The 12,254-nt window shown below is 37.3% G+C and overlaps 1 protein-coding gene across 1 annotated transcript; it reads left to right on the top strand.

Annotated features, from left to right (window-relative positions):
- Positions 1 to 3,513: 3,513 nt before the first annotated feature.
- LOC127437414 (serine beta-lactamase-like protein LACTB, mitochondrial) lies at positions 3,514 to 10,601 on the top strand. Its single transcript, XM_051692301.1, has 6 exons — positions 3,514 to 3,983; positions 4,610 to 4,683; positions 4,808 to 4,998; positions 5,235 to 5,562; positions 7,022 to 7,187; positions 9,852 to 10,601. The coding sequence occupies exons 1-6, from the start codon at positions 3,652 to 3,654 to the stop codon at positions 10,387 to 10,389; spliced, it is 1,629 nt and encodes a 542-aa protein (XP_051548261.1). The 5' UTR covers positions 3,514 to 3,651; the 3' UTR covers positions 10,390 to 10,601.
- The last annotated feature ends 1,653 nt before the right edge of the window (positions 10,602 to 12,254 follow it).

Here is a 12,254-nt window from a genome sequence, read left to right as displayed (position 1 = left end):
ATTGTCAAGAGGAAAATGAGAAACAAGAGACCAAAAAATGCAGATGAGCTGAAGGCCACTGTCAAAGAAACCTGGGCTTCCATACCACCTCAGCAGTGCCACAAACTGATCACCTTCATGCCATGCCGAATTGAGGCAGTAATTAAAGCAAAAGGAGCCCCTACCAAGTATTGAGTACATATACAGTAAATGAACATACTTCCCAGAAGGCCAACAATTCACTAAAACTTTTTTTTTTTTTTTTTATTGGTCTTATGGTGTATTCTAATTTGTTGAGATAGTGAATTGGTGGGTTTTTGTTAAATGTGAGCCAAAATCATCACAATTAAAAGAACCAAAGACTTAAACTACTTCAGTCTGTGTGCATTGAATTTATTTAATACACGAGTTTCACAATTTGAGTTGAATTACTGAAATAAATGAACTTTTCCACGACATTCTAATTTATTGAGATGCACCTGTATATACTAACATATTCCATATAACTCCACAGAGCTCACTCTCAGTAGCAGCTGCTTTTGCATTATATAGCAGAGAACAGTAGCGTTAAGGCGGGGCCTACTTTCATGAACGGAATCCGGACATTTGATTGGTCCTCGTCATAGTCACAGCTGACTCGTGAGCCAATGAGCTACTAGTTTTGATAGTTCTACATTTTTCATAATAAAAGCCAGAGTCAACAAAGCTTTATTGGCACGATTGTCCGATTTTACAATATTCCCAAAACGTATACTGTACTCTAATAGACAATAAAATGTACAAACATTTATGGCAAATTTAAAAGAAATATTCCGGTTTCAATACAAGTTAAGCTCTTTTGATAGCATTTGTGGTGTAATGTTGATTACCACAAAAATGAATTTCGCCCCTACTTTTCTTGCCAAATTCTGGGTTACAGTCACTGATATGTATGTGTGTGTGTATATATATATATATATATATATATATATATATACCCACCTTTTTCCTGAACGCGGGAGTGTTCCACGATTCGACCAGTCTCCAGTGTTTTAACTCAAGGTATTGCATTTGTAAAAATTGTCAGAAAACACGCCGATACTTCACAGAGTCGAGATGACCGTCTTTTTATAGACAGTGCCTCACTATAGTGTATAGATGACGATGATCTGAGGTGAGTTACTTTGATATCATTAATTATTCAGAGTTGTTATGACAGCCAACAATGGCATAAGCTGAGCCTGAAATTCATTCTTACTTCAAGTTGTAACACTTAAATGGTTGTTTTTCTCATCGCTCATTTTGGCAGTTTTACTTTGCATCTCAAGACCAGAAATACAAAACAGGCAATGACAGGCATCATGGCGCAGCCCAGTGGTTGCTCAGGAAAACTGTGGATATAACTGGATCACTGACGCAATGTTAAACTGCCAGCAGGAGGTAAAGCCACCGCATATGCTAGAGCAGCCATCTTGGTATGCCCAAACTGTCATAGAGCGTCAATGACTGACAGGCGAAAACACCCCCGTTTCACCGTCTCCGATCTGCGGATTCGACAGTTGCGTTTCGCCCTCTAGTGACAATCATGTTTAATGTTTGATTAGCTTGTTATGGATAATATTCCTTACGAGGGAGAAGATGTACACGGATCACGATGTCGGAGCATTCACCTGCCCCTATCAGTCTATCAGTGCAGCACAACAATCACCAAAGGAAGCAGCAAAACTGTCCACAAGTTGTCAAGGAAGTAGGAAAAGCTGTAATATTTGCTTGTTTTGGGGTGACAACATGTCTATTTGCCTCGGAGGGTCCTTAAAAAAGTCAAACTGGGATTTTTAATTCACCTAAAATGCCTGGGATTTGCTTGTTTTCACATTGAAGTGCTCTCTGTAGTCAGTTTAATTCATTGTCCTCCAGTCTAACCCGTATTAGTTTAATTTAAACCAGTTTTGCTTTGCGTGTCTCCCTCAATCTCAGCACCTGCTCCACGAGAGCTCTTATTCAAGTGACCGTGAGAAAAACTTAAAACAAGTAACTCTGGGGGGCCTGGGTAGCTCAGCGAGCATTGACGCTGACTACCACCCCTGGAGTCATGAGTTCGAATCCAGGGTGTGCTGAGTGACTCCAGCCAGGTCTCCTAAGCAAACAGATTGGTCCGGTTGCTAGGGAGGGTAGAGCCTCATGGGGTAACCTCACTGTGGTCGTGGTTAGTGGTTCTCGCTCTCAATGGGGCACATGGTAAGTTGTGCGTGGATCATGGAGAATAGCATGAGCCTCCTTATGCTGGGTGTCTCCGTGGTGTTATGCATGACAAGCCATGTGATAAGATGCATGGATTGACTGTCTCAGAAGCTCTGGCAACTGAATCAACTGGGACTTGTCCTCCACCACCTAGATTGAGGTGAGTAACTGTGCCACCACGAGGACCTAGTAAGCAGTGGGAATTGGGCATTCCAAACTGAAAAATAAATAAATAAATAAATAAAGTAACTGAATAAACACTTTGATGATCACAATAAATAAGTCTGAAAATGTCTGTTTGTATCTTACCTCAGTTTCAGTGAACTTGTTTAAATTCAGATCATCTGTTCGCCAGTGAAGTTTGTTAGAGGTGTTTGATATACTGTGGATATACATAACTCGCTCGGGCTTTCAAGAAACAGGAAAAATTCCTGACTTTAAATAAGTAATTAATTACATGTGTAGAGGTTGACTGTTTGATATAGATACACATACGAAATATGGCGGCACAGTGGCTTCACTGATATGACATCATGAGCAATCCAGTTCTATATTATATATCAGTGGGTACAGTGAGTCACTTACAATGGAAGTGAAGGGGGCTAGTCTTCACTTAAATACTAACTGTTACAAGATGTAAACAATATGCATGTTAAAATTATTTTAGTGTGATAAAATAGCTTATTAACCTTTTCTGTGGAAGATATATTTAATTCTACAACTACATTGCCATGCCGCTATAGCGCTGTAAACCATAAAACCCTAAAATCACTGTAAATATACAGATTTAAACAACTTTACAGCTCAAATATTACAGGAGTTTTTGTGTGCTTTTATAAAAATGATTTGCTTCACATTTCTGCATTTTAAACCCTCCAAAATTGGCCCCATTCACTTCCATTGTAAGTGCCTTTCTGTAACCTTGATTTTAATTTAATTTTATTTTATTTTTATTTTATTTATTTATTTATTTTTTAGAAAAGGTGGGACGAGTCAAAATTATTTTTTGTGGTAATCAATATTATGCCACAAATACTGTTGATTGAACTTAACTTGAATTGAACCTGGAAAATTACTTTGTATTTTTTTGTACCTATGCTATTAACATAAAAACTACTTGCTCCAACTAAAATGTTATTGATAAAACAAAATATGTACTTTTCAAATATAATAAAATATTTGTTTAAATATTTTAAATTGCCCATGAGACAATATCATAATTTTATATATTAGTAACATGCGACTTTTATTCTGAAAATAGACCGGTTGTTGTGTGTGTGTGTGTGTGTGTGTGTGTGTGTGTGTGTGTGTGTGTGTGTGTGTGTGTGTGTGTCCGCCCGCTTTTATTGACTTCAGACGGGAACTGTACGCTGTACACCATTAACTAACTCTTTTAACCCGTTTTTTTTTTTTTTTATCACATGTGGTATTATTATTAGTCGCAAAACTGCCATGTCTCGGTTACTGTGTTTATCACAGGGTCTCATTTACACAAAATGTAGATACAGTGCGCAGAAATCCGAGCCCTTCGTGTCTTTGTTGACATACAGAGATAATCTGATGAGAAGATTCATTTCAACACAGAGAAGAACTGTCTTCACATTTTATAAGAACAGATCTCTATGGATATTCGGCATTGGGACGGGCTTTGTTTTGGCTGTGGGGTTGAAATATCGTGATTCTGTGTCTAAACACTGTGAATGTGATGTACAGAAAACAGACAGCGCTGAAACTCTCTCAAAGTACAGAACTGCTATAGAGATCAGCAGAGACCTGCTACAGCGGTATCGAGAAACTGTTTATTAAAGTACTATTTATACTTTATTCTTATATACTGTATGTATATATATATATATATACACATACACATAGTCAAGTTCTGCTGAATGCTCTGTTGTATATTTAAATATTATAAAACACCAAAATAAAATAAAAATAATTCTAAAATCATATTTAGTATAAACAATATTAAGTCAAAATATCAGGAAAAGTAAGAAATTTTAATTTCTTAAAAGACATGATTTTTTTTATTATTATTTTAATTTGTGTTAATAAATTAAATGTATGCTGATTTTTAAAAGAAAATAAATAATTTGTCCTGACAGGATAATAATGTTGTTAACTGAATTACAGTAAGAATGAGATTTTGGGGGGATTCATTAATAAGAATTTGTGGGCAAATCTGCTTAATTATTATGAAAATAATATCACACTGCAAAAAAAAAAAAAAAAAAAGAGAAATAATTTCTTTTATGAGAAATATGTCTTTTGTTGTCAGTGGTTGTGTTTAAACCAACCACCCATTTTCATTTGGTGAAATACGACCCAGACATTTCTTAAAAAGATTCACTAGATGCCTCTTACTAAAGCAAAGAATGGACTACAAATATACAAATATATCATTTTTCAGGAATCAGGATGAAGTTGGGGCACCAGGAATGGTTATTGGAGTCTCGGTGGATGGCAACCAAGTTTGGTGTGAAGGTACCTAGATCCTGACATCCAGTGCACATTTACACCTAACTCATTTCCTTTGCAAACTGCCTCAGAACAAAGATTATACTAGTGGATCTGACAGTGAATACCGGCTATGGATGCTGTCTCTCAGGGGTTGGTTATGCAGATCTGGAGAACAGAGTGCCTTGCAGCCCCGACACAGTGATGAGAATCGCCAGCATCAGTAAACCTCTGACCACAGCGGCCGTCATTCGACTCTGGGAGGAGGGCAAGATAGATCTAGATGCCGCTGTGCAAAAATACGTCCCTGAGTTCCCAGAGAAGCAATTTGAGGGAGAAAATGTGAGTAAAAACAAAAAGACATTTTGAATGATTAAATAACTGACACAAATTAAACACTGGTCTTAGAATATTGCCTAACGCATAATGCAGTGTCTTAATTAACAAGGCTGCATTTGTATTAATTAATACAGTTTCCCATGAAAAGGACTTAATTACTTTTTGATAAGGTTTAATGAAATGTAATGAATCTAAGTTAAACTCATGACCAAGTCTTCTTTGTTTTGTCCTTAAACTAGGTAACAATAACACCTCGAATGCTCCTGTCTCACTTGAGTGGCATCCGTCACTATGAAAAAGATGCCAAGAAAGTGAGAGAGGACAAAGAGAAAGCAAAGCGCCTTCTGAAGCCCCCGGAGAAGAAAGAGGAGAGGAAAGAGGAAAAGGGCTCAGTTGATAGCAAAGAGAAGCCTAGAGCAGAGGACAAAAGTGCTAAATGCAAAGAGGCCAAAGCAGGCCAGAGGAAAAAAGAGTTTGAGCAGGAGGAGTACTACCTCAAATACAGCTTTGAGAATGTCATCCAGGCTTTGGACTTATTCAAAGATGATCCTCTGATTTTTAAGCCCGGTATGCTTTCACACGGCACAGAACTAAGCATTGTTAATTAACTGCATTTCTCAAAGTGAAATTCACCTCCACTATGTTTGGAAGAGATTGAAACAACGTCCGCCCATCTCAGTCGTCTTGGTTCAAGAAGTATTTTTCTGATTGGTAGATTATTTTCCTTCAGGATCATGAGTAGTGTAGTTTTTCTCCAGAAATCCCAATATTAAACGTTTTTTTTTTTATGAAGTTAAAATAACAGAAGCATATACCATTGATTAACAACCTCATAGCTTACAATAGGTCTGTCTATAAAGGTTTATACACTAATATCTTCTATGGAGAAAAAACAGGATTTCTACTTCTGGAACCAGGCTGTTTTTCTCTGTTGAATACTAGCTTACTGCTTGCTGAAAAATGCACAGTAGACAATGTATCCTGCTTATAAGGTTTTTCTTTTTTTTTTTTTCTTTGTAAGTGAAAATGCGGGCATTATTCAGTGATAAAAGATACAAAGGCTAAGTTCAGAATAGCATTCTGCCATATTCTACTCTTAAGTATTTCTGCTGTATGTATAGATAATGTAAAGTACAGTCAAGCACATTCCATTGTGTAATACCGTAGTCCACGTATTAAGCTCTGTATACTGCACATTCTGTGAAATGTTGGCACATTATGCTAATTTTATTAATTTGTTTTAGGGTGAACTATTTCTTAAAGAGATAGTTCACCCAAAAATGAAAATTCTCTCTTCATTTACTCACCCTTCATGCCATCCCTGATGTGTATGACTTTCTTTCTTCAGCAGAACACAAATGAAAATTTTTAGAAGAATATTTCAGCTCTATAGGTCCATACAATGCAAGTGAATGGTGACCAGAACTCAGAAGGTCCAAAAAGGACATAAAGACAGCGTAAAAGTAATCCCTATGATTCTAGTGATTAAATCCATATCTTCTGAAGTGATATGATGGGTGTGGGTGAGAAACAGATCAACATTTAAGTCCTTTTTTTACTATCAATCTCCACTTTTGACCAGCTCCGACCAGTACGTGGCTGAATGTAAAAGTGAAAGTCACTTCTACATCAGAATGTGGAAGTGAAAGTGTAGATTTTCAGTAAAAAAATATTGATCTGTTTCTCACCCACACCTATCATATCACTTCAGAAGATATGGTTTAAACCACTGAAGTCGTATGTATTACTTTTATGTCCCTTTTGGACCTTCAAAGTTCTGGTCACCATTCACTTGCACTGTGAGGACCAACAGAGCTGAAATATTCTTCGAAAAGTCTTTGTGTTTTGCAGAAGAATGAAAGTTATACACATTTGGGATGGCATGAGGGTGAGTAAATGATGACAGAATTTTCATTTTTGGGTGAATTATCCCTTTAAAGTTTGCATTTTGAGTAGGAGACGCTTGCCTGTGATTGCTGTAAATTCACAGCTTTACATGACTATGCTGTTGATCACTGTCTGGTAGGTTCTACGTTCCTGTATTCCACACATGCCTTCACGCTGCTTAGTGCTGTGGTGGAGAGAGCAGCAGGTCATCGCTTCCTCGACCACATGATGAAGATGTTTCGTGATCTGGGCATGTTCAACACAGTGCCGGATAAGAACGACCCAATCATTTACAACCGCTCAAGGTACTGGGGCAACGGAATTGAACAGAAGCCACATTCAGGGGCTCATTCATTTTTAGACACTGTTGCTAATATACACTCAATACACTTGTCCATGTGTGAATATGTTTATCTCACTCCCACATTCATCCGGTTGGTCCATTGTTTTAAAACGGACATTGATTTGTTGAGCTGTGTTTCAAAAGTTAACGATTCTAAGTTCAGTCATGAAACTCTACATGGTGCAAACTGAAAGGTTTTTTGACATGCAATCTGTATGCCAGTCGGCTTGCGTACTCTATGGCCCAAGCTGGTTCACTGACAAGTAATCTTTTAGCCAATCAACTTGCATATTCTCTCTTTGACTAGCATTTAAACTGCCTGAGTTGTTTGCACATAAACCGGTTTAACTGCAGCGCCCTACAAGAGTTTTCTCTCTTAAACCCTCCTCCACCCCAGCACCACTTGTCTTGTAATTGTGTGTATGTCTAATTGTGCAGCAGCAGCATGCTCTACATGCTTGATGCATAATGTCTTACATACAGTTGTGCTCAAAAGTTTGCATACCCTTGGAGAACTGGTAATATATGTACCATTTTTAAAGAAAACATAAGTGAGCAGGCAAAACACATTTCTTTATTTCTTATGGGATTCATATTCAACTGTAGGTTATAACAGAATGGCACAATCATAAAACAAAACATGGCAACAAAGAAAAAAATGTAATGACCCCTGTTCAAAAGTCTTCATACCCTTAGTTCTTAATACTGTGTATTGCCCTCTTTAGCATTAATGACAGCATGCAGTCTTTTGTAATAGTTGTCTACGAGGCCCCAAATTCTTGCAGGTGGTATAGCTGCCCATTCGTTTTGGCAAAATGCCTCCAGGTCATGCAAAGTTTTTGGTCGTCTTGCATGAACCGCACGTTTGAGATCTCCCCAGAGTGGCTCGATGATATTAAGGTCAGGAGACTGTGATGGCCACTCTAGAACCTTCACCTTTTTCTGCTGTAACCACTGGAGGATCAACTTGCCCCTGTGCTTAGGGTCATTATCATGCTGGAAAGTCCAAGAGCGTCCCATGCGCAGCTTTCGTGCAGAAAAATGCAAATTGTCTGCCAGTATTTTCTGTTAACATGCTGCATTCATCTTGCCATCAATTTTCACAAGATTCCCCGTGCCTTTAGAGCTCACACACCCCCAAGACATCAGTGAGCCACCACCATGTTTCACAGTAGGGGTGGTATTCTTTTCTCTATAGGCCTTGATGACCCCTCTCCAAACATAGCGCTTATGGTTGTGATGGTTGTGATTTTGGTCTCGTCACTCCAAATTACAGTGTGCCAGAAGCTGTGAGGCGTGTCAAGGTGTTGTCATTTGTGGCATTGGCACAGTAAAGGCTTCTTTCTGGCAACTCGACCATGCAGCTCATTTTTGTTGAAGTATCGTCGTATTGTGCTCCTTGAAACAACCACACCATCTTTTTCCAGAGCAGCCTGTATTTCTCCTGAGGTTACCTGTGGGTTTTTCTTTGTATCCTGAACAATTATTGTGGCAGTTGTGGCTGAAATCTTTCTTGGTCCACCTGACCTTGGCTTGGTATCAAGAGATCCCTGAATTTTTCACTTCTTAATAAGTGATTGAACAGTACTGACTGGCATTTTCAATCCTGACTGGATATATTTTTATATCCTTTTCCATCTTTATAAAGTTCCATTACCTTGTTACGCAGGTGTTTTGACAGTTCTTTTCTGCTCCTCATGGCCCAGTATCTAGCCTGCTCAGTGCATCCATGTGAGAGCTAACAAACTCATTGACTGTTTATACACAGACACTAATTGCAATTTAAAAAGCCACAGGTGTGGGAAATTAACCTTTAATTGCCATTTAAACCTGTGTGTGTCACCTTGTGTGTCTGTAACAAGGCCAAACGTTTTGGGTGATTTCTGTTATCATTATGATTTAAAAAGGAACCAAACAACTATGTGATGATAAATGGCTTCATATGATCACTAACCTTAAATAAAAGACAGTTTTTTTGCATGATCAGTCATATTTTCAAAATCAATGCCAAAATTTCACAATTTCTGCCAGGGTATGCAAACTTTTGAGCACAATTGTATGTCTAATTGTGCAGCAGCTACAGCATGTCTTTCATGCTCAACACAGCATGTCTTTGTATTCTAGAAGTAGCAAGACATCGTTCTTACTCTGCAGCAGCAGCAGCATAAGCAGATCTAGTCTGCCAAGACCAAACCGACCAACTTGTCATATCCATTATAACACCTTAAACATTTTTTCAGAGGGTTGTCATGACTGATATACTGTATACAGTATTTACCTTTATACAGCATCTTAAAAAATATGTTTATGGTGTGAGATGTTGAAAAAACAAGATATGCGGTAACGGCCAAAAACGTCCGTTTAGCACATTTATACTACAACTAAAAAATAGCAAATAGCATCTTCTTACATAATGAAATATTTTCAGCTAAAATCAAAATTGCATATCCATTTATTTATTTGCTAAGTATCCGTGTAATAAGCAGGATAACGTACAGTCAGTAATTATGGCAAAATCACCCATTCAGGGTAATCCACGACCTGTCTGGATTTATTTTAAAATTGTATTTTTTAGAGCTCATTGTAGATTTTAAAGATGAATGCTACAACATCTTCCCCTCTCTAGATTCTACCACTTCAATAAAAAGGGCCGTATTGTGAACTGCCCCTATGTCGACAATTCATACAAATGGGCTGGCGGGGGATTTCTGTCCACTGTTGGGGACCTTCTCGTCTTTGGGAACGCTCTGCTCTACAGCTTTCAAATGGCGAAACTGAAGAACACAGACGGGCTTCTCCCCGGCTTCCTCAAACCCCACACGGCCAAAGCCATGTGGGCGCCGGTGGACAAAACCGAAGCATCATGGGACAAAGACGGAATGTACGGCCAGGGCTGGCTGGTTGTGGAGAAACAGCAGAAATACGGTCAGTGCCACAATCGCAGGCATTACGTCTCACACACGGGGGGCGCTGTGGGAGCTAGTAGCGTGCTACTGGTGTTACCTAGAGAGAGCAAACAGGTCACGGATGAGAAGCTGACCCCTCCACAGGGTGTAGTGGTGACCATCATTACTAACATGCAGTCGGTGGGACTGAATGCCACTGCGCTGAAGATCGCCCAAGAATTTGACAAAGCCAGGGATGAATACATTGAATTTTATTGATGGCTGATAAGCACATGCACTGCAGTATTCCTTTTTAGCCATTTCAGGAGTTTTCTGTGTCAAACATCAGGTGTTTGAAACAAACTTAGGTCTGACCTGCCATACCACGCCTTGGTTTTCATTGCACTGTTATGCCAAAAAATCATTTTGATAACTTTTATACATGTATGATCTGTCTAAAAAGTTGAATGAATAAAAATATATAATGGAAACATGAATGACAACCTCCTTTATTGAGCTTTTCATTTTCATCCTACTTAATATGATCAATTTATAAAAGGGTAGTTGGCCTGACTCTTGGCCTGTGTTCTGTTGGTGACCAATTACAGCATCTTAAATATACCCTTTTCCTTAAATGTTCATATACATTTTAAACCTAAAATATTGATGTTGAATAAAAAACAAATCTCATAATTTACTGACCTTCATGTCATTCCAAACCCATATGACTCTTTTATTATTATTATTATTATTATTATTATTTCTTATGTGGAACACAAAAGATGTATTAATGAATATTGAGGTCCATCTTTCAATACATTGGAAGTTGATTGCCACTCTCTTTAAAGCTTAAAAAAGACCCAAAAGTATAGTTAAAATATTCTATGCGACTCATATTCCAAGTCTTCTGAATGAATACGTTTTTGGTGAGAACCAGCACAAAATTTACGTCATTTTCATTCGAAATCTTAATGTCCGTTGCTTGTTCATGAGTGCATGAGAAAAGCTTGTTCACAATGGTTTGTGTTTTTATGCGAGTACAGATTTCACATGTTGTATTATGTTTAAAGTGATAATGATTATGCTGATCTTTTATGTGTGCTACATTTTTTAATTATTCAATTTGTATATATTTTTCAAAATGTATAAATATTTGCTTAAATTTTCATCTGTTGCAGTTTGACAAAAAAACTTTTTTGTCATTTTGCACATTATCATCAGCTAAAATTGTATTTTAGTGAATTAAATGACATGCCATTTTAGTCCATTTTAGTAAAATGGACTAAAATTAATAAGTTTTGCATGCCAAAATATTGACTAAATTTGAAGTAAATTTTCATCAAAAATTATCAACATCTGAAAAACTCCTACAGAAGACTTGGAATGTGACTTTTATGATACTTTTTGGTCCTAATAAAATCGTGATGGAATCCAACTGGAATTCTATCAGAATTTATCTAAATCTTTCTATGTAAAGAATTCTAATTGTCATTTTCTTCAAGATTCAAACAAATTAGATCTTTTAGAACACAGTTTATCCAGTAGGATAACATTTGAGCCCATTAAGATCCTTTCGGAATTGTTCCAAATTATGATAGAAATTCCAATAGGAATCCTGTACACATTCCTTTAGGAGTTTTAGACATTGGATCTGCAGCCAATATGCTAGCGCTTGTCTGATATAGAAGTTATCACTAGATGGCAGCTTTGCAATGCATCATACTTTAATTATTTGTCAAGACAAAGAGCAGAGCATTTAAATGAAGTACAGATGTGTTTTCCAAACAAGTAATCAGAGGAACAGCATGTTATTTTTTATTTTTATTTTTAATAAGTTGTATAGTTATTTCAGTGGTGTGTGTGTGTGTGTGTGTGTGTGTGTAAAAACAACAAGCGTCAATGTATAACACTTATTCCTTAATTATTATTTTTGTCAAATGCACATTGTTGCTAATTATATAATAAAATGCAAACTTATTCACTCATATTAACTCCCAATATCTAAAATTAGCAACGGACTACTCTTAACGTCATAGACAGGTTAAATTCATCACACACGGTTAATTACACAGTTACTCTTTAAAGTTACAATAAAGTGACGTTAACTTCAATGGAATTCTACAAATGCTGGATAATTAAAATAC

The sequence above is a fragment of the Myxocyprinus asiaticus genome, chromosome 48 (genome assembly GCF_019703515.2).
Source record: "Myxocyprinus asiaticus isolate MX2 ecotype Aquarium Trade chromosome 48, UBuf_Myxa_2, whole genome shotgun sequence".
Lineage (NCBI taxonomy): Eukaryota > Metazoa > Chordata > Actinopteri > Cypriniformes > Catostomidae > Myxocyprinus > Myxocyprinus asiaticus.
Note: the sequence above shows the minus strand (reverse complement) of the source record. Positions and strands in the feature narration are given on the sequence as shown.